General features: G+C 39.5%; 3 protein-coding genes across 5 annotated transcripts in view; all 3 read left to right on the plus strand.

Annotated features, from left to right (window-relative positions):
* LOC6545742 (venom dipeptidyl peptidase 4) overlaps positions 1–22,715 on the plus strand; it is a 71,115-nt gene that overhangs the window by 31,934 nt on the left and 16,466 nt on the right. The window contains exon 1 of one of the 3 annotated variants that reach the window (XM_015158494.2): positions 2,750–2,886. The exons of the other annotated variants lie outside the window; for them this stretch is intronic. The gene's annotated coding sequence lies outside the window, so the exon portion shown is untranslated. Of the gene's footprint in view, positions 1–2,749; positions 2,887–22,715 lie in introns of those variants that run through there. 3 annotated transcript variants of the gene reach the window in all.
* LOC6545739 lies at positions 1,473–2,174 on the plus strand. The gene has a single exon (XM_001972710.3). The coding sequence runs from the start codon at positions 1,594–1,596 to the stop codon at positions 2,080–2,082; it is 489 nt and encodes a 162-aa protein (XP_001972746.1). The 5' UTR covers positions 1,473–1,593; the 3' UTR covers positions 2,083–2,174.
* LOC6545740 (thioredoxin-2) lies at positions 20,267–20,842 on the plus strand. The gene has a single exon (XM_001972711.3). It carries the CDS (start codon positions 20,363–20,365, stop codon positions 20,768–20,770), a length of 408 nt encoding a protein of 135 aa, XP_001972747.1. The 5' UTR covers positions 20,267–20,362; the 3' UTR covers positions 20,771–20,842.

The raw sequence follows: 22,715 nt of genomic DNA on the forward strand, positions 1-22,715 counted from the left end.
TGCAATGCACACTAGAAATAAACTTCTTTTAATTCCGACTAACAAAAAAGATAGATGTTCCGATATATGCATTCACATAAGTTCGACATGGAAAAAAAAATATTCGGAAAATTGCCAAAGCATTTTCCTTTTCAGAAAGTGCCCTGCACTTGTGTGGGTATAAGCGTGTCCGTGTGAGTGTCTGCACTCATGCATAGAAATAAGCCGATAAAACCCTGACAATTGTGTCATGGAGTAGCGTTTTAGTTTTGTGATCGGACTTAATGCCTCTTGACTTCAATTTGCATAGTCGGCTTAGCAACGTTCGTGCAATGATTGAATGACAAATTGATAGAATTCGGCACTTACCAGTTGACAGCTAAGGAAAAGCTTTTCCGGACGGAGGAAACGGAGGGAAAGTTAAACTGATGATGGCGATTTCAGTTGAAATTCTGTTTGAGCACGATTTAATTATCATGATGGTTTAATATGATATTTCATTTGTTTACGTTATAGTTCACATTGACTTACGCCTTATTAATTATAAGTATGACAATGTTGTGCGTAAAGCTTTTATATTAAATCTTATTTATCGTTTCTTAGTATTTTGCTAGATACTTAAAGCTCTTGAAAATGATAAATTATTTAATTGCGTTTATAACACATGTACACATAGGAAAAGTTATTTTTCTATTTCAGTTGAAAACGTTAGCTTTAGCTAATGGTATTTGTTTTAAAATAGTCCCTTTACTAATTAACACAAAACAATGTTTCAAAAAACACTTAAAATGATCCATCACTTTTCCATCAACTTGTTAAGCCATCCCCAAACAATAATTTTAAATTGCGAACAAAGCGAACGTTTTCACTCAAAAATCGCCCCCATCGCATTGACTTTGACCTAGACCGCAAGTCGTTTAGATACCCGCAGGACTTTCCATTATTCCAATTAGGGCTGAACATATTTGCTTCTCATTAAAAATGGAATCCTTTGCTTTTGACCGGAATCAAGAGCTTTGACCAATTACCAAGGGTTTTTTCATTTACGTTCGCACATTCGAAATAAAAAATTAAGCAGAAAGGACGAAGATGAAGGAAGTGACAGAGCAGCTTAGAAATATCTTTGTCAGCAACTCAAATGAATATTAAGCCATCTGCTTTCATTTAGCTTAAGTGCTTATCTTGCGAAGGGGCGCAAAGGCAAAGGACACGTTTGCCCACAGGACAATCAATTATGAATGCAACACCGAGCACCATCAGCTCGGCAAAATGGTCCATAATAAAAGTTAGGTTCATGAGGAGTGCGAAGCTTTTGGGCGGCTAATGACGATAATTATATGTTTTAAGTGACATTGATTTGTCGCCTTCAGGATGGGTCGCAAAATGTCCATGATGTTTAATACATTAGCCAGCTAATCGGCTTACTCTGATAATTATTATAATTGATGTCAATCATCTTATTGTAGCGCCACCCAAGCAGGCCACTCATTTAGTTTCCTGTGTCACTTCTATGGATCCAAAATAATTTACCAGTACTTTCGCCGGCCTGAAAGTAATCAGATATTCATACATAAAATAAATTTAAATAAAATCTATATATTTTGTACGCTCACAATGAACAGGAGGACAATTGCCGAGCGATCTATTTGGATGGAATGTCTTCGGGAAAATGCCACCAATATGCGTCTGGAGCACGAGGATCTGGCACGTCGCATTTCCGCATCTTTGGCTAGTTCCCAGAAAGCTCTGCTTGATATCGAAGTCTTGAATAATGAGCTGTTGAAACTGAAGTACACAATCAATAGCGCCATTGTCGATATAATGTGCTACGAAAATAAGTCTTGTGAATTTCTTCTTGAAATTTTGATTAAAATAGTTGATACCAACGATTTGGATGCCCAACTAAATCCCAATATGATCTCTACGACGTTTCTCGATTTGGATGCGAGTTCCGACGAGCCATTAGATCTGAATGACCTTAGTCTGGTAAGGTCTGATTTAAATCAGCAATATTCTCAAGATGTTCCAGTTCCTTCTGATGAAAACAGTACTGAGGAACAGTTGCCATGCAAATTGGATACTAGTCCGCTCCAATTGGATTAGTACCGAGTTAATTTAATGCATTGTCAATTCCAACTACCCCATTTACATGGAGTAACAAGGCGGTCAGCGCCACAAATGTTTTATATTTTTTATCGATTCAATTAAATTTGCATGGTGTATTCCCGAAACCATGTTTCTCTGTCTGCAGTTGCTCCCTAGTTAAGCCCTGTGAACCGAAAAAACTAAGGATAGCCATAAGAACACAAAATAATGACAAGCAAAGCAAACTAAAAAGCAGAAAAGCCAAGGCAAAATCACGTATACGCACCGTGACAGCCCACAGCTCGGGCTAAAGACAATCCCAACTGGTAATCCAAGTCGCGTGCGTAGCCAGCATCTACGTTCCTAAACAATTTGTCGGCGATTTGTCGGCAAACTTTAGCCATACACAACACATACGCACCGAGTGAGCCATATTCCACATACGCCCCGTGTGTCCCTCCACAGGAATAAAGAGAGTAACGAGGTTAAGTGACCGACCACGGCAAAACAACCTGTTGTCTCAGCTCTCCGCTCTCCGCTCTCTCACTCAACGCAAACGCACTCAGCGGTGGCTTTGTTTTGCTCAGCTCTTTCGCCGGTAATCGGCAATTCGCACTCATTCCACTGCTTTTTTCGAACTCACTCCGAGTGCTCTTCGCTTGGCGACGATTCTCCAGCTGCGGTTGAGTTCAGTTGCCGCTTGTCAGTCGGCACGTGCGGTTCGGTTTCGGTTTCGGTTACGGTCGCGGATCCGGATTCCCCAGAAAGTCTGCGCCGCGCTACAGATCCAGTTTACGTCGCATTTTTCGAGTGGGAGTAAACGTAAGTGACGTTCGCGTGCTCAGAGTCTGTTTGGATGGGGAGAGATGCAGATAAAGATAAAGTTCGATCCGGAATGAAATACGACGGAGATAAATTTCAATGGAGTTCAATTTTAATTGGCTTTTGGAATTTTGAAAACACTGCAAAATAATTGAATATGCCAATTTAAATCTCAAAAAAAACCTTTACAAATTTTTCAAATTGTTCAGAATAAAATTACTGGCTTTCTGAAAGCCACTTAATATAAAAAATATAAAATTTGTCACATATGCAAAAAAATGTTATAAATATTTGTATAAATCACAAAATTATTGTTCAAGTTTCCGTTAGAAATGGAACACTTTATTTTCTGCTATGCGTATAACTTTCGCTCTCCCTATCGGATTTTGTTTATTCTCTGCTCTTCCCCATTCGGTTCCCATTCAAATTAACTAGTTCTGCAATTCTCACTTTGACTTCTGACATCGGCGGTAATCAAATTTTGCCTTTCATTTACAACTTGTTATAATTCCGGTGCCGTTCGCAACCGGAAACGTGCTCGCCGCCGTTTTGTCTACGCCACAAAACAGCGAAAGCCAGCTGAAGAAAAAGGAAAACATGAAAAGAAGAAACAAAGCCAAGAGTAAAATAAACTTTGCCAGCTAAATATTTCTTCGGCATTTCGGTTGCAGCATTTTTTGCTTATAAAAAAGGAAAAGGGAACAATACTGTAAAAAATAACAAAATGCATGTGAAGACATTCTGTTCGCAGTGCTATGAAGTGGTTAGAATCTTGGCTTGCACTTGTCTAAACAAAATATATACGATGTGCATTTATGAATATAATACGAGTATGTGGAGCAGCCTTGGCTGGCTGCCGAAATGACAAAATGATGCATTAAACTAATTGGAAATAGTTTGGGTGTTTTCAGTGAGTGCTCAGCGGAGCTGAAAAGAATCTGAAGGAAGTGATCAAAGGAGTGTGTGATGTGGACTAGAAGTGATTGAATTTTAAGGCTGTATAGGCGGAAATAAAGTAACATAAAATGTGCGGCTTATGGGGCTAATTAATTACCATAAAATTATGAAAACGCCAACTATACAATAGTGTCTTCCATCTGTACAAAAATTTCTGATTTACAAATGTGAAATACAAAAAAATTGACAGCAACGGAAACGATTTAAATGGTAACATGAATTCAGTGAATTAATGCAAATTAATACCATGAATCAACTAACATGCACACCACTTGTTTTTCCCACAAATTACTACGTAATTGTCCATGTTAATTTGTCACTAACCTTGGTCAAAGTTTTAGCTTGTTTACACAAGAGTGTCAGAATCGGCCAGATAAGTAAACATGAAAGCGTGAGCAAATATTTTAACAGAAAATTGAAGCAATCAGCAAGCAAAGCTTGAGATAGTCCCAAGAACTTCGTGAGAAAATGAATCTTTATTTATTTAAGTAAAAAAGGTCGGGCAGGTTGGGCAGTTGATAATGTGGTGTAGATTGGAGGGAAAAAGGGAAGCCTAAGAGGTGCCAAAATGGCACCGCATTGTTCACATAATTGAAAAATAGATTTCTCTACACTCTGCTGAGAAATTGTGATTGCTTTCAGCGTATTTATGTGCGTAGGGGGAAGCCGACAGCTGTCCAAGAAATCTAGGCCGTTTAAATTGCTCCACGTTCTCTACATAGTGTATATATAAGCGTCGACTATATTTAGATTTCTGCTATATATGCAATCCCCTTGCCTAATGAGTAATGTTCCAAAAACTTGATTCGTTAAATCTAATTGGTGGTTTGATTTTGTGCGAGCTTGGAAAAGGGGAAAGTTTTCATTTACTCATCATCTTTTTCCCGCCAACCCAATTAAATGCCTCTTATCATCGTTTGTTTATAATCTAAGCCTGTTTTGCGTGAAACACAAAACCCCCCGGAGAAAAAAATAAAGTGCATAATCAAATCAAACTAGAAATTCCCCGCTTAACCACAAAATCGGAAAGCTGAAAAAAGAAGAAGTCAAAAAGCGAAGTGAAAACAAATTCATATATAAATATATCAGAATAAGCTGTCTTAAAGCAAAAGCCAAATAAAAAACCATTTGTTGTCATATGCAAAGCAAAATCTTTTTTGTTGACTTCCATTAAAAATTTTTTTGCTATTTTATGACGCAGAAGTCAAACTGAGTTATATGAAATAAAATATGAAACATTATCTGATACAAATCAAGTAAATTGTATGCGCTTTTATTAAAGTAATTAAACAATTTATAAAACGTGAGTAATTGAACTGAGCTTTAATTATTATTGCTTTTTAAAAATAATTTTTCACAATTTAATGGTGTTATTAATACTTTGAGTGATAGTGGTGACGAAAGTGAATTAGGAGAGATGGTAAATTAATTTCGTAAAAATCAAGTTGTATGCTTTTAGAATATTATTCTTTAAAAATGTCATTGTCATTTTCTTATTCTTATAAGAGACATTTTTATGACAGAAACATTACCTGAGATTTTAAATTTTCATCAAAACAGTGTTAAAGCAAATTGTATGATTGAAAGCAATTATGAGGAGAAAATAACGCGCTTCAATTAAATATTTTGCAAATTAATAATTGTCCGGGCGTAACAAATTTGAATGACCTGCCACCACATACGACACGTTTAAAAATAATAATGGAAAATGGAATAAAAATTAATTGATATGATTTAATGAGATGACCAGAGAAGCCAACAGCTCTGGACACAAAGTTGCAGAACGAGCCGGAAAAGCGTGGGAAAAAATGTGCAAAAAATGTGCAAAAAATGTGCAAAAAATGTATAAAAATAATTAAGCCGCCAGCAGCTAAAACAACAGCAACCACGGGCTTGACAAAAACTTAACAACTTTATTCTGCCGGTTCGGGCCGCTCTGTAAGCTTAATTAACACTAGGATTGCGGTTGGAAAGGAGATTTCCGTGGGCGGAATGGCGAGCCGCTGGAGCTGCCGGCGCTAAATGTCAACAATAAGCTCGAGTGCGGCTGTTGCACTTCGCCCCACGTTTCCGGCCATTTTCCATCCATTTTGCCAGCCAGCCAGCAGCCAGCAGCCATTTCGCAGCCATTCGTTTTATGAATTTTGAGCAGCGTTCGCCTGCAGATTCTGCGGCAACAAATCTTCAGTGATAGTCACGGAAATCGCTTAAATTGTGCAACCCAAAATAAACGGATGGCGCGTTGAATTTATGCAAAAATGTAAAAAGTCTGGTCCGTACGGACTGCCAAGTCCTATGGAACTTGTTGTTTTTTGACTCTGGCCGCGAGCTTCATTGCGCATTCAAGTGGCCCCGTTTGGCAAATGAAAATGAAAATAAAACCAAGCCAAAAACTTGGACTCACCGACCATGCCCAATTGAGTTTGTTTCGGTTTCGTTTCCAGCTAGAGTTATTGCCCCGGATTCAACGTTATTTGTTTTTTTTTTTGTTTTTCTAGTCCTGGTCCCTCGATGATTTGACAAAAGTACTGCATGGGTTTTTTCGAGACTCAAATGCCCTTTGCTGGCATAGTTTTCACTACCGCCGCACAAATTTCATAGCCTAATTCAAAGCGCCAATATTGCGTATGCGCCGCGTGTTGCGAGCTTGAAATAAAATCACGCCAAGTGCGACCCATTAAAAAGGCAAATAAACAAGTCACAGACACAGTGGCACGTTGACCATAAGTCAGGACTCAAATGTTCTTTCTGTTAGAAATTAAAATCAGAAAGAAACCGGGGTTGTTCAGTTCCACTTTCTGTAAAATATGAAAAAATAATTTAAGTTGCTTAGAAATCGTAGAAGAATATACTTTAACACCTTATGTATATTTATGGTATACCAGACTAATTTCCTCGCTCCAATGCTCACTACATTTTAGTGATTTGCCTTGCTTAATAAAACTTTGCTTAAAACATTTATTAGCCAACTAAAATAAAAATGAAATACCTTATTTTCCATCATGAAAAACGCCAGCTTCCTTTCGACTTATTACGGTTTCCCTGCTTTTGCAATAATTCCTCAATAAACTCCGCTTGAGTAATGAGCACATTTAATGTCCAGTCTGCAACATTAAGCAACTCCGTGTTGCCGATATATTTATTTGATCCTTTCGAAAGAGCGAAAGAGTGAATGGGGAAAGTCAGCGGTAATCAAGCTTCGCATTCCGCTTGAAATGAGCTAATTAGAGGACCATTCGGAATGGCCAACAAATTTTCGGGGCCCTTGACTTGGCTGAGTGATTAATTTTCATATTTATAATAAAACGCTGAAAAGGTTGGACAAACAGCGAGCGGAGAAAGGAAAAAGCGGCCAAAGAAGAAATGAGAAGGCTGAACAAAAAAATAACAAAATGGCCCGCACAAATGCCAGCAAATGGCTTTACAAGAGGGTCTCTGGATGCAGGAAAATCTGTTGAAAACATGCTCACTTTTATATGGTTTATATGCTCCATGGATCCCATATGAGCTGCATAATGAGTGGCATTGCGAGTGGGCGAGTGGGCGATGTGGGGGATGCCAGAAAAAGAGGCGTGGGCTGTGCCCAACAAGTATAATTAACATTGAAAGCCGACCGAGTACGTCAAATGGGAAATGTGCAAACAAGTGTGGTTGCGAAGTAGGGGGTGGGGTGGAAAATGTTTTAGAGGCCCGTCGTGTGGTGCAGGGGTTTTCCCACTCACACTCGAACACGTCTGCTCAATGGCCTTTCACGCACACACACCTTTTGGTATTAAAATTAAAATGGCAATGGGACCTTCGAGCCTCCGCATGATTAAAGTGGGCAACTGATATAGATTTATTCCGGTCGAACTAATAATTTGGGGTAAACCCTGTACATCTTTTTTCGCTCTGCTTAATTGCAGCAAAACCCCAAATCTCATTAAGGCACATAATTATGTTTATTGCAACTGTTGCATTGCATTGAACTAGGATTTTCCATTTGCGGCTTTGTGGACAGTGTGGTTTTCGTTTATTTACAAATTGGCCAAACTTTTATGGATCGCCATTTCGGAATAGTTGCGTTCGCATAGTTGCTAGGCATTCAATTAAATCTGTTTCATATTAGCACGATTAGGTTGTTAATTAATTTTGAACTTTAATATTAGCTGATAAGCGCGGTTATTAAATGTAAACATGATTAGTTTTTATTTGACTTTCAGATGTAAATGATTGTTGATGCCGCACAAATTATTAAATAAGAAAATTTTTAACTCACCAAAGAGTTAACGATGATGACTACCAGCTTGGGGGTATATTGTGTAACTACCATCAGTTTGGCCAAAAACGCGACCCAAATGGCCAGTGTTGCATAACACCAAAGTAGCTTCAGCAGAAGATTAAATAAAATATACTTTATCCAGCCACTGGACAATCTGCGGCAGCTTAAAACCCAAAGTAAATACCAAAAACTAAAAACAATATCCGCAGCGCGGGCCAAAAACTTTTTATCAAGCGCTTAGTGGCACATCCGACAATTGACAGACAGAGACAGCGACAGAGTTGCAGAGGGAGAGGGAGAGACCGAGGGAGCGAGAGGGCCGATGCCCTAGTCGCGTTGGGATTTGGTTGCATGTACGCAAGTGGCACTCCAATTAAAATGATTGTCTTAATGCCGGGCAGATCGTCAGTGGCCATTACAACCCGTCGAGTTGATTCATTCAGTCTAGTTTTCGGTTTTTTGTTTTTTTTTTTTTTTTTTTTAGAGTGCTCCATCCGGTTGCACCGCCCACCCATCCATCCGTTCATTCATTCATATATTCACTCGGTCCGTACAACAAAACTAAATTCATCACTTAATGTGCTGAAAATAACGCACTTGCACGTACTCGACTAATTTATTTGATTACCCTTACAATTACGGCGGGTTTTATTTTCTTCTGTAGTGCGCGAGACAAAGAAACGAGTTTTCGAGTGAAATTCCAAGGTGACGATGGGCATGCCTTTGTCTAATTTATTTTTTGAACTTTACGTGGAGCTCAACACTTCTTTCTGGTTCTACTCGTACACATTAGTCTAATCGGATTTTAAGGTTTATGGCCAATTGCCGGGCAATTGCATTATCTAATCGTAGTATTATGTGAATCTTGTGCTTACAAGTGTGCGGGCCATAACTTTGGAAACCGAGATAAGAAGCACTTATTTATGGTCCTTAATTGAGATTAGCTGAAAACTGGAAATCGTTTGCTTAGCAGTAAAGTATTTGTGATCCAGAAATGACAAATGCATTTCCAAATGAATATACGTTTACTTTCCTCAATAAATCAGCATTTTGTCTACTTTTTAATAGTGTTCTTCAACATTTACATAAAAAGTAACACTTCTTTTGCAAAAATTAGTTTGGACTATATAATTGTCCCCAGTTCTCCCCTTTTCTCTATTATTTCCCCACTTCATCCCAATTGCACTCATTATGTCGCACTTGTCCGTCAAAGTTGCAGCTAATTTTCCCCAGCTCAGCAGAAGTTGAAAACTTAATTAACTCATTTCTCAAATATGTACCCCAGGACACCCTCCTCTTCTCGTTCAGCTTTTTGAGTTATTTGGCTAGATTTCACATTGAAAGTAAATTTACCAGCGAAATTGGACAAAGTTTCTTAGGAAGGAAACGAGTTCAAGAAAAATGGAATGAAAAGCAGTTCCAATCAAGTTGGCCATATAAATCACGCGCTCTGTTGCCAATCATTGATAGCACAAATACCGACAATACGAACAAGATTATAACGTCTAGAGCGGCATTATCTAAACCATTCTTCAATCCATAAATTTGTTCACATGAGTCCGAGCATAAGTTGCTGTTTACAATTACCTAGAACTTCAGAGTGGCATTGACTTCAAAGGGATTCCCCCGGCCAAAATTACTGTATCTGACTAATGCCGATTAAATAGATGGCCAAAGCACAAACGTATCTTGTATCCACTTATTTGCATTCAAATTACCATTGAAATTATCATTGGGCACGCAAATTATGCTTGAAATGCCGGAGAGAAATTGTTTGGGCGCGGGCAAACAAACAAAAGTATCTCGAACATGTTTGCCAAATGGCCGAAAGACAAAGGCTCAGTCCTATTTGATGACCTATCCCACTCGAATTTCTCCAAAACGGTTTTCTTTTTTCTTCGGTTTGAGTTGTAAACATTTGCTCAAAGCAGAACTGGAAGAGACCCAAAAGCGGGCTCAAAATCAATATTTAAATTGCAGGCAACTATTTTTGGAGGCCTCTCGTGCACCCAAAGAAATTTGGTAGTGGCACATATATATAAATTCAATAAACAGCTCTCTTATTCTCCCAACTAATCAGAAACAAATTTTTCTAGTGTAGAAACTAAGATTTTATTGGGTCCTCATCGTATCGCTTGCGGTCCAACCATTATGGATATGTGTGTTTGTGTTTGCCAAGAACAAAAGGAACTTTGCAGCAAAACCTTGGAACAGTTTGTTGTGCGAAAGGGACCGACAGATGTACGGAGAAAGAGAACGCACGACTAACGACTGTTGCTAATTTGTTGTTCAGGCCCTCGTGGTTTGTTTTGATTTTGTTTGCTTTTATTTGAATTCCCTTGTGGTAAAATGTTGTATTTTTTTTCATATTAATTAATAGTCTTGTTTTTCCTCGCCCATTGTCATTTTTTGGCAATGAGCTCCGGGCTTTTTGGCTGGATTAGCCCTAGAAATGAAAACCAAGGATTTAAAATGGGACTTTACTTCTTTGTCAAAATGTTACAATTTAAGTTAAAAAGTATTTCCTTCCGGTCTTAAGGTATCTTTCAATTAATCTTTCAATTTCATTTGATTGAAAATTTTCAAGTTTATAATCCTTTCCGGCAAACTTATAATCTTTGAAGTTTTGCCAAAAGTTTGTCACTTGAAAAAATATTTTTCCTGCAAAGGAGCAATTCAGCAAAAATGTTGTAAACTTTCTCTTAACTGGCTGAGCCAGAAAAGAATTCTATTCAAAAGTAATAAACTTTCGAAGGCACCATTAAACCAATTAACTTTTTCAGGCTTATCGCCTAATTTTATTAAAATTTGTTTGCGACCTTCGGCCATACTTCATTGTTAGTCACTCACTTATTATAATAATTATCTGCTTATCACTTCTCTGGACTTTTTCCAGCTGGTGAAACCTTTTATAGAAAATCTTTTTGTTTGGCACTTTGTTGACAGCTCCAGATAAACTGGCCCATAAATTGGCCAAGTGACTCGTTGGCAGGCTTATACACGGCTTTATCGTTCTGGCCATATGACTTTGAAGAACTGAATACATTATAAATCAAAACCTTGTGAGCAAGTAAATAAAACGCAGACAAATAACTTGGTCGCCGCTCACTTTAAGATAAGTGATAGGAAATTGGACCTTTGTTATACAAAAATTGAATTATCATTTCTGTTTTCTCTCCCTATAATTGCAAATTGATATCTCATAATTTGCGTCTCTAGGCTTCCATTTTCACCTCCCAGTGATGCCCAGTGATTCCTTTAATCTCCTACTGAATCCCCAAAGGACATTTAGCCTGAAGAGAAGCTCATCTTGCTTTTGTTTTCCTTATGACTTTCTTATCTGTGCGAAAAACTCAGCCAATGCTCTGACTTTTTTGGCTTCAATTATATGAAAATAGTAAATATTTGATTTTATTATTGGTGTTTTGAGTTGGCTTAGAGACTCTGCGTAACGATGCTCAGGAGCATTTTCAACCAAGAAGATTTTTCGCCTCCAAAGCTTTTTTACTTACTAAAATGGCAAGTACCAAAAGTTTTCTTTTTTGGCAGCTCCTACCAACTTTTTTGTTGCCATTAAAACTAGTTTAACTACGCGGTTGGAACACGACGGGATTAATTTTTTCATTTCGCCGTGCGAAACTTGACCCAAGTTTTTTTATTACCCTCCACTTGGTTATTAAATGCAATCTCCTCTACGTGTAGGCGACATTAATAAGCTGGAAACGTGTGGTCCGTAAATTTGTATCTATATAAGCAGCCCTCTATATTTGCGTGCAAGGACATTGTTAAAGCTGACAGCCAGCCTAGATCCTTGCTGCCTTACATTAAATTAAATTTATATGCTTATTTATGAACTTGCAACAATGAAATATTTTTGCGACAAATAAAACTTGAGCCCAACGAGCTGGAAGAAGGGGGCGAAAAGCGGAGCGCCAGATGTGCTGGGCCCGAAAGAAAGAGAAAGGTGGCTGCCGTGCGAAAGAGACGGCAGCAAGAGGTGCGGCCAGTTGTAGTTTGATGGCTTTTCTGAATGGCGTTGGGAAAAGTGAAGGGAAGGAAAGAAAGGAAAAGTTTGGTCCGTGGGCCGCCTTTATGGCCAGCTGTACGAGTATGCCTCATAAGTGTATTTCTGATGGCCATTTAAGTATTTTGCATTATTGCTTTTCACGAAATGAGTTTTTGACTTACTCCTGTCATCGAGCAAACGATCATATTCGTATTTGTGCGTATGTGGGTAATAAAAAGGAAAAATGCACGGTTAAGTGGAGACTTAAGCCCGAGTAATTGTTTCAATAAAGTAAATAGCATGTACTTAAACGAAACACCTTGGATTTCTATGCAATTTAAGGACGACAATTCAATACAAGCATATTTTTTTATAGCACAAGTGTAAGCTTTGTTAAATTCTCGGTGGCATTCTAAAAGATGACCACGATGTTCACATCGATTAGCATACAAAGTAACTAGTCACAACTTGTGCTTCTGGTCCACTTCCAAAGAATTGTAGCGTTCCCAAGAGCACCTTTGAAATTTAATTAGATTTCACACTTCCGATCCTTAACCCTTCTTCGCCACACAAAGGCACATATATAAGTACCACAATTGCCATGGTGCAGCCTAATTGAGCCATTTAATTGTCATATAAATCTCCAATTTTATCGCTTTGAGACAGCCAGAGGAGCAACCGCAGAGCCTGAAATTCCAAGGATACAAAAAGGGTGACGAGGTAGCAATAACAAATTTAATTCGACTTCCTTGAACTTGAGACTGGCCACAGGAGGGCTTCTTGTATATCGTAAACATTTACGATATTCAATAAACTTTTATTCCCAATGGGGCAGACATTTTAAAGTTTTTATATATTTTTTTCCAACGCCTTTGGACAAACTGGCGCTGGTAAAACAGTTAATTGAAGTGCGTACTTGGAGGCAGAGATGGCTTCAAATGGGTGGAAAAAGGGGGAAAGCTTTATAGACTCTTGGGCAGTAGTTGGCATCCCGTCGTTCTTTTTTTTTGGGTTTGGTACCTCTAAGCTGTTTCTCTGTTCCCTTTTTGCGCCTCTGTTGGCCCTTTTTTTTAGCCAACTAAGCTGCAACTCATGAGCGGACAATTTGCAGCCGTCGAGCCAGAATCGGAACCGTTTTCCACATTTAAAAATATTTTTTGTTTCCGCTCGCTTCTGCTTGCCTGCCCTACAAATCCCAAAAGCTGTAAATGGAATTCGTTGCAGTTCCTATGCCCTTTAAGAGGGTCTAATTGTTTTTCCAAAAGGATTATGTTGAAAAAGTTACGCTTTTCGCTGTTAATTAAAAGCAGAACGTGGAAAGGATTTTAAAATTAAAACAGTACAGATTTGTAAGTTGAGTTGAGTTTGAATCATTTCCTTTTGATCATTCCATTTATTCATATTTTGTTTAAATACTAGCTTCAGGCCACTTAAATTAAACGCATAATTAATATTGAATCATTTGAATTAATTGCAGAGATCTTTTGGAAGTTAAAGAGTAGAGAATTTTTCATTCTGGTATATCCGGCTTAACTTTCCCAAACTTTCTGTTCAACCTTCCGCTACAAAAGATTTCTTTCTTGTGCCAAGTTGACTTTAAGTTCTGCAATTCGGTTCGCTTATGATTCCATTTACTGGGCCGGCAATTTCCATAGATTGTGGTTGTAATTGCTGCACGTTTTTGTATTAGCCTCATTTGTGAGTATGGCCCCCATATGAAACGTGTTCCAGCGCCCGAAAGTCGGCTGCAATTCCCAGCCACTCTGCGCCTTGACATGTTTGGTCTCCTTTTGGCAAACTTCTATCTCTTTCGCAGCAATGTCCTGGCCAACATTTTAAACTCTTGGCAGGCGAACAGAAGGCCGGGTAGCAAAAATGAAAAGGGAGTGGCAGAACCAATTGCAATGCTCATTGCCAGGCTGTTGACATTTTAATAAAAATTATTCGTCGCATTGCAGGGGCATCGGTCGGGGGAGGCATGCGGAATGCATTTGGCCTGGATGAAAGGACCTCAAATGAAATAGGGGCTGGCAGAGGCTGGAAACGAGTAGATAAATGATTTCAAAGCGCATTTATTGCCAGCAAAATGTGTGCGAAAATTAATGCGAGAGCAGCCATTCAAAGAATCCGTAATGAAAACCGATAAACACTAGCCATGCTGCTTTCCAAGCGAATGGGCACAATAAAACGGAATGTTTAGGCCTAAAAAGTGGATTCCCAAAGGGGATTTAGGTCCTTGAAATGGGAGCTTTGCACGTTGATTGTGTTTAATATATGAGTAATAAATAAACACTCTAGCGATGTTATTTCAATAAATCAAAGCTGTTCTCAAAGCTTTAATGCTTAAAATAGTTTTCTACACTTTCTTATTTAAATCGATTATAATAAATCCATTTCCTCCACCTCCCATTTTTAATTTGTTAGACTTTCCGCCCCCTTGGCTAATTTACAACATAATTAAAATACATATACATATATCCAGCCAATATTTATTCCGTCCCGAATTCACAACCGGCGACAGTAACAAAAAAGTAAAATCGACCAAGTGTCGGACTCTTGAAATATTATAACGAACAAATTTGACTCTGAGACTCGTAAATCTGCACACAAAAAACGCAAACACATTGACCTCCAATAAAGTGAACATTTTTTCACATTAAATGGGAGCAAAAAACAACAAAAATGGAATGGACAGAATAGGAAAAAATACAAATACAAATGAAAAAAGGAAATCAAAGTTCGGAAAGAAAATAAGATGTACGCAAACAAATTGCATTATCGTTGATTTGCAAAAAATTTATAGCGTATAAACAAATTGCTGAGGCAACAAATCTATTGTTTGGATATTTGTGTCTGCGGGAAAATTGCCAAGCGACTACAACGAATATCAAAAGGCAATCAAATCCTCAAATAACCCCAAAAGAAAGAATTTCATGTAATATAATTCACTTTTACTGGAGGGACACCAAGCATAAAAACCCCATGAAAAGTTGGAGGAAGGAATCCGCTGGCATGGCTGCATGAAATATTGTGATTGTTGGTCTACATAATTTGAAAACAATTTTGAGAATATCAATAAAATGTAAATGGAACCAAATGGATTTTAGAAATCATATTCAATTGTACTACAATTTAGTAGTAATTTATGTTTTGCATAGGTATAGCTCGTTTGGTAACTGTGCCAGAACCAAAGACTTTGGCTGTCAGTTATAAAATCTACAATTCATTTTACAACTGATAGATGAAATTATCGGATAGTGTTCATATACCAACTAAAAAGATTGTGGCGCCGATAAAAGTCTACGACAGCTCCCTATCGAGAACTGAACTATAAATAATATAGATTGCGTTCCCCAGTCCCTTCCAGCACCTTCAATTATCGCAAACAGCTCTGGCACCCATTCAACAAACGAATCCGAGAGCTCTTCAGTCCTTAAATATTTCCGCACAGTTTGCTTTTGCTGTACTTGCACTTTTCAATGCCGCCGGGTCCCAAGCCGCTGACTAATTCTTGCTTTTAGCCCTTTTCCGGTTAGTTGGGGGTTATCCCTGCCAAACATAAATTCTGTTGGGTCAGTTCAAGCACGCACCAAAATTAAACAAAAAAAAAGATGGAAAGCAAAGTGAAAGAATGGATGAAGTTGAAAAATTGTTTGGGTTGGTGGGCGAAAAAAAACACAAGTGGAAGGTAACAATTCTCAAGAACCCCGGAGCCTTAACCTTGCCGGGTAACTAATGGGTTAAGGCGGCCGAATTCTTGCATTCGGATTCAAGCAGCAGCGTACAGTTCTCGTTAGGCGGTATACCAATTGACACTGAATTTAATTCCGCATGAAGTGTTTCGCCATAGCCTGACATTTGAATTGGTAATTCCAGTGCCAGAGATGCCACCGCGTTTCGGGTGGCAGCCACCCCCCACACTCCATGCCCCTTTCGGCCATTTCTGCGCACACCACACAACGGAAATTGCCTTTTTTGCGCGACTTCCGCTTCTGTGCGAACGAACCCCTTTCCGCTTTTTTCCCGCCCAGCATTCGGCGATACTTCAGTAAGTGACAGCTTGCCATTGCCTCATCATGGAGCTGTACTTAGGAGAAATCTCTGCTAAATAAATATTTTACAATATCTATCAAAAATATCCAAAAACAAGTTTAAAATAAGCTCGTTTCTGTTTGGGGTAGATTTAACGTCATGTTTGCTGGGTATATGCATTGTGTACTGTTTTTTTAATATTTATATAACTCTTTTTTTTTTTTGAGTGTGAGCTCCTGCTCCAGTTTCTAGTTTCAGCAACACTTGGCATGCCACGCATAATGCTGTCAATGTCAATGTAACGTGTTAATTTCAAAGTGGTTTAGTTTGTTGACGCAGCTTGTTAGGAGGTAAGGAAAGGCTGTGGAGCAGGATCAGAGGCAGGGACAGGACCAGGAGCAGGGCAACCCGTTCGGGAAAAGAGCGACTCCTTTCGCCATCTGGGGCGTAAAATGTTGGGGCACATGTGGTTTATATGCCACTCGTCGAGCTCAGTGGGGAGTTGCTCAACTGCCTTTATCCTTTTTGCTCACGGCCTGCTGCTGATGATTTCTATCATGGCATTTGATTGATTGAAACTTTGCCCGAGTCGTGGGTTAAGGGGTTGCAAAAGTGGCGAAGGACTTCGAGGAGAGTTGCTTAGGGAGCTGATGTTTGCTGCTGGTGGCATTTAGTTTATTGAGGCATTTTGCAAGCTGTCAGCCAAGTATTGGCAAAATATTTGCATTTTAAAGTGATTAATTATGGGGCAGCTGGCAAGATGGGTTTCGATTTGCGTCAACTACAGTCAGCAGTCGATTTCTTGCAATCTAAAGTCAATTGTTTACAATCGTATAATAGGTTTGAGAATACTTAAGATTAGGTTATAATTAAGAAGATGGAATATTAACCGGGTTTGAATAATTCTAATTTACCAATAATTGAATATACTAACTAAATTCGTTACTCGTTAATATTATTTCTCTAAATGTCCTCGAAGACTTCAACAGAAGCTCTTTATGGGCACTATTCGGCAGTAAGGCTTACATACAAAATCCTTCGTCTAAGTGGGGAAAAAATAAAATAGGCCTACTGTCACGCGGCCAAGTACAGTCAGCCCAATTTCCATGGGGTCGATAAGTACCGCGCCAACTCTGAGCCCGAATGAAGCAATTCCAATGAGTTGCAGCCTCCCAATTTGCGGATTCTCACCAAAGCCCGGACATAAAAGGACTTCTGGCTGCCAAATTCAGTAGGCAAATGCAAATCCCATTCACACGGTTGCGCCGAACACAAAACCAACAAAAGTCGCTCCCCCCAACATTAGCAGCTTGTAAAAACTGTGAATGCTCCAAGCCCAGGGCCGTGCTCGTATTCCTGTTTATGCGCCAACGCCTCCTGTTACTCCTGTTTATCCTCCCCCTAAAAGGACCTCCTTCCACACGCCCAAGCTCATTACAAGGCTCAGCACCGCCAAATGCCAACTGTCATGTGGTTAGGGGTAAGCCCAAGTTCGGCAGTCCCAGAAGCAGAACAGGAACAACAGGAACAGCTAGGGGAAAATGCTGGAGCCGAGTGCCTGGGAAATGGGAAAATCTCCAGCTTCGGTTCGAACATCAACATTTTTGGCAGCAAATAAAATTTGCTTGTGTTTTCGAGAGATTTTCGTTGACAAAGGCGGGAATGGGAACCATACCACATGAATGTGCCGCACTGCACAGTAAGAAATTCCATTAATTGCTGCATTGAAAATAAATAAAGAGTTAAATATGGTATTACAAAATCCAGCTGTAAAATGGAATTGAAGAAGAAAATTTAGAAAAATGACTGGTATTTTATTATAGGAAATACTGTTGTTTTCCCCTTAGTGTCTCAATAGGGAAATACTGCAGTTTTTCCCTCAGTGTCGCAATATGGGAAGCGGAAGTAAAGGTGACAGGAAGTGTGGGCCTTTGGCCCAAAGTTCGACGCACTATAAAACGGAATGCAGGGACTTTCATTGTCGTAGGACGGAGCTCATAAACTTGTTAACTTAAATTGCCGTTTGGATGCCGGTGTTGGTATTAGGTCTTGTCTTCTGGTCTTCTGCTTCCAGTGTTGTGTGTACGGATTGTTCATCATTTTGTCAGCCAGCATCTGGCATTGACATGCTTAAACGTGCTCGGTAACACCAATTCCGTTGTTGTTTCGGAAAACAAAAGCCAATTATGTGGCCCGGAACGCACAAAACCATCTGCTGACCTGCAAGCCGAGAGCAGAAAGCCAAAGCCAAACTGCAGAAATCCTGAAAACGGCACACTTAGGAGGGCAAATTGCTGGAATTTCTCGCTTATCGCAAAACTTCACACTATGACGAACAAATTTCTCAGATTTCCTGGCGGTGCTAATATGCCTTGAGCTGGGTGTGAAATATAAGTATAAGTGCATATATCCCAACTATATCCATCAACGTAAAATGGTTCGCACTAAAACCCAAGGAAATCCATCACGCATTCCGGATCTTCTGATTCAGAGCCACCGAAATTTGATTTGTGACTAGAGAAGAGTAACAGCAATCCCAGCCCCATTTCGACCCCATTTTCTAGTTGACCGCAAAAAGCATACATATACGTATGTATTTAATCCGCATGCCAGCCACATGGCGTATGCGCAATAAAAATAACTGTCTATCCGCATAACCGACTAGCCCGAGGAAACTAAAAGTCCACCAGCGTGTTTCAAGCACTTGAAGCAATTTGTCTTGCCAGCTACGTGACTTATTCCACTCGCCTGGTACTCTCATGCCCGTCTTTTTATTACCTTTAGCATTCGCAACGTTCTGTCGGCGGTTCGAGGTCAGCACTTTCGCTGGCAGGCGCGAAAAATCCTTGCTACTACCGGATGTTGAACTGATTGCACAACATGTTGCACCAGCGTTGCACACGCGACAGCCATTTCCGTTCCATTCCGTTTCGTTCCGTCGCAAAGCGCCGCTCATTAGGTTATGCAAGTCGCAGATTAAGAGACGCAAAAAACAACAATACACTGCAAAATATCTCTCTCAATTCAAACTAAAAATGCAAATTCCTCTGCTATATTAAAAAATGTGTTGGGTTGAGAAAGTTGCCTTACAATTAATGGTTGATTAAAATGGTATACGTATAATATGTTCTGCCATTAATGCTGGCATTAAAATATATTTTTGGAATACTGAGAAAATCTGTCAAATAAAACCAGATTCGTATATATTGCAGAGATAAAAAGATCATTTTTCGCTCTGTAATCCGAAATACAGCCACCGGATTATCAACGACTATCTCAATGCCAAGTGCCAAGAGCTTAAAGAGCCCAGCGAACAGAATTTTAGAATCAACTGAAAGATACACTTGAAGCGGGCTTAAACCGCAAACAGCCACGTGAACAAAATCCCACAGAGTACAAAAAGTGCCAAGTAAAGGAAAGCATGAAAAGATAGCAAAAAGACAGTAAGAGAAAGGCTTAGGTAAACACACTCAAGAGATAACGCCCCCATTGTGGCAAGCAAACATATAGTACTACATGGCAGCCAAAGTTGAAAGTTGAAAGGGGGCGAGGCGACTTAAACACACTCAAGATACTGCGGTGCATTTGTCTTAATTTGTGACAAATGCAACCCAGGCAAACAAGCAGCCAGCACTATGAAAAATCCAGCGAATGGAAGGACATGGCACTAATGTCCTTTTTAAGCCCCCTAAAGCATGTACATCTCGAAAAGTTGCGACACATTAACGATATATGGTTGTTATGTTTAAGCACAACAAACCAAAAAGAGCTTAGTTTTTCAACATATACTTAAAATGCTAATAAAGATGAAAACAAAATTTAATCAATTTGAAAACCTTTCTTTGGAAATGTTTTAAATTTTAATAACAAAAAAAGTCCCCTTATTGATTTTTTCGGTGCTAGAAGTTTTTATTTATTTTGGAATGTATTTATAATTGAATACAAAAAGTAGTAAGACCCTCAAACCACTGAAAAGTGCAACACTAACTTGGTCTAGGAAGAAAAGCCCCAACAACAATTAAAAAAGTTGCCAGCCGGAAAACGCCCACCGACTAAACACAAAGCACATCCATTAGCTGAAAATGAAGGGCATGCGCTGTGATTCGCAACTAGCTAAGAAGCAATTGTCATTTACCGAACAACGCTTAAAAAACCCAAATTTGTAGTTTGTAATATTGTGGGAAAATTTTTGAAATTAGTTTCTCAAACGGAGGCTTCCGATGGCTGCCATGCAGAAGAAGGTCATCGTGGTGGATTCAAAGAGTTACTTCGATAAGCTCATCGATGATGCGGGAGCCACCCAACACGTGCTCGTCGAGTTCTATGCCAGCTGGTGTGGTCCTTGCGCGATGATTGGTCCTCGTTTAGAGCAACTGGCACTGGACTACTTCGGACGGATGCTGGTGCTCAAGATCGACGTGGATCTGAACGAGGATCTGGCCGTTCAGTACGAGGTCAACAGCATGCCCACATTCCTGATCATCAAAAACCGAGTGACACTGATCCAGTTCGTGGGCAGCAATGTCGATAGGGTCGTCAGCACGGTGGAGAAGTTTGTGGGCAAGGTGGAGGACTCCAAGGAGCACAAGTCGAAAGATATGCCGGTGTTGGAACGGGAAAAGCTTTAAATCTTTGGTGGTCTTTTAGTCTGTTCATCAGCATGCAGCAATGATCCAAATTAAAGTGTGTGGAAAAGTGTGTGATATAACGAACTTTTAAGTGATTTCCAGCCAATATCTGTCCCTAAAAAAGTTGTTGGTCAGAATCTTTGTATATTAACAGCATTTCAATCATTTTATATTAACCTTTCAAGCCCAAGGTCCTATTTAACATTTCGTATTAAGCCGTAGAGATTATTTGATCTATGTTCTCTTCGCTAATGCAAATTTTCACCGCCAAATATGTGTAATTAAATCTGAGAGCAGAGTGCGTGGTGTTGACCTTAACCGCTGCCACTTTAAGTGGCGCCGTTAACGAGATTCCCAATTAAGTAGATTCCAGCCTGGCTATCTAAAACAGTGCACGCTTCAAGTGCCGCACCCACCTCACTGCAAACAAAGAGCCTTTTGTTGCTCAGGGTCCTCATGCCACTGCAATCTGGGATCTACTTTATAGGGAGCCGGCATTGTCCTAAGCCATTGTTAGTGGCCGTAAGCCGGCCATATGTGCGACTCTCGCCTGTCGCTGCCATTATTTCAATTAGATTAATTAAGCCCGGCCCGCACGGCTCAATGCCCGATGTGTGGTGTTGGCCAAGTGGGCTATATTTTGGCAGTGGTGCTGGCAGGACATTGCAAGCCCAAAATTTAATCTCCTGATAGGGGGAGAATTGTAAAATTAACAATTGAACTGGCGTCAATTCCCTGTTCTACAACAAAATCAACTTGAGACTCTTGCTTTTGACAGAATTCCTGAAAAGAAACTAGAACATTTATTAGGACTTATAAAACAAAAGTCAGCGAACAGACTTTTTAATCCAGATTCTAGCAAAGGCACGGAAAATAAACGCGTGAAATGCAATTTAGAAATTAGGGAATTAATGGGCAGCATTTTCTAGCGAAGATATGCCAACCTAAATCACATGAAATGATCCATTTAACAATATTAACAGTGCAACACTTTCCAATTGTCACCACTACAATCCGCCAACATTGCGGCCCCATCTGGCTGCCCCAACTTTAAATGCGAATCAGCAACAGGGCCGGAAATAGTGGGACAGAGAGGGGAACACTGGGAGCGAGGGAGTGCGATGATATGTCCTTTGGGCACTGACAGCTGTAAACTGACACTTTGTTTTACTCAACGTTCAGCCGACGACAATCCTCTATTTTCATTCCTTTTAACATTCTTAAGGACCTTATTGAAAACTTATTTGCTTGGCGTAATTTTTTTTTCCTTCTGCTACTTTTTTGAAAGCTCTTGCATTTGTTTTCGTTATACCGTAAAATCGAAAAGTTTGCCGGCGTTTAATATGAGCAATGGATACCAGAGGAAAAGAGAAAAAATGGTGGTAGTGACGGGTATAGCGATAATAGAAAGAGACAACCAGCTGATGCTAGCTTGACTTTCTTCAGCCAGAGACATTTGCATTTTTATTAAAATGAGAAATTGCAGCAGTTGCAGTTGACTGAAATGCTGTCTTCCTCGTGCAGGCGCCACAAGGCTTGGACAAAGGAGTGGGGCCGGGTGGGGGTTAAGGTGGTGCCATGGGGTTAAAGCCGGGTTAGATGCTGATGCGATTTAAGGAGCGACACCAACTGATGAACAACAGAAAATTAAGTTTTTATTGATAGTATACCACGGATAAACAAATAAGGTTAAGTCCTTGAGGTTTTGTCACCAGTCCGCATAATATAAATATTGCAAAGATCTTTGCCGTTGAAAAAGAAGTAAAGTGTTTAATACTTTCTTTAAATGAATATGTCCTTGGTCATATATTGGATTCTATCGAAAGTGAACAGACAAACACTCAAATGAAATTCAAATGGAACTCAAACTGCTATCGAGTTTATATGAAATCAACATCTCAGCCAGGTGTTAGACTTCGATACTTGGGGGCTTACAAAGCGGTGT

This window comes from Drosophila erecta, unplaced genomic scaffold, assembly GCF_003286155.1.
Source record: "Drosophila erecta strain 14021-0224.00,06,07 unplaced genomic scaffold, DereRS2 tig00000021-arrow-pilon, whole genome shotgun sequence".
NCBI lineage: Eukaryota > Metazoa > Arthropoda > Insecta > Diptera > Drosophilidae > Drosophila > Drosophila erecta.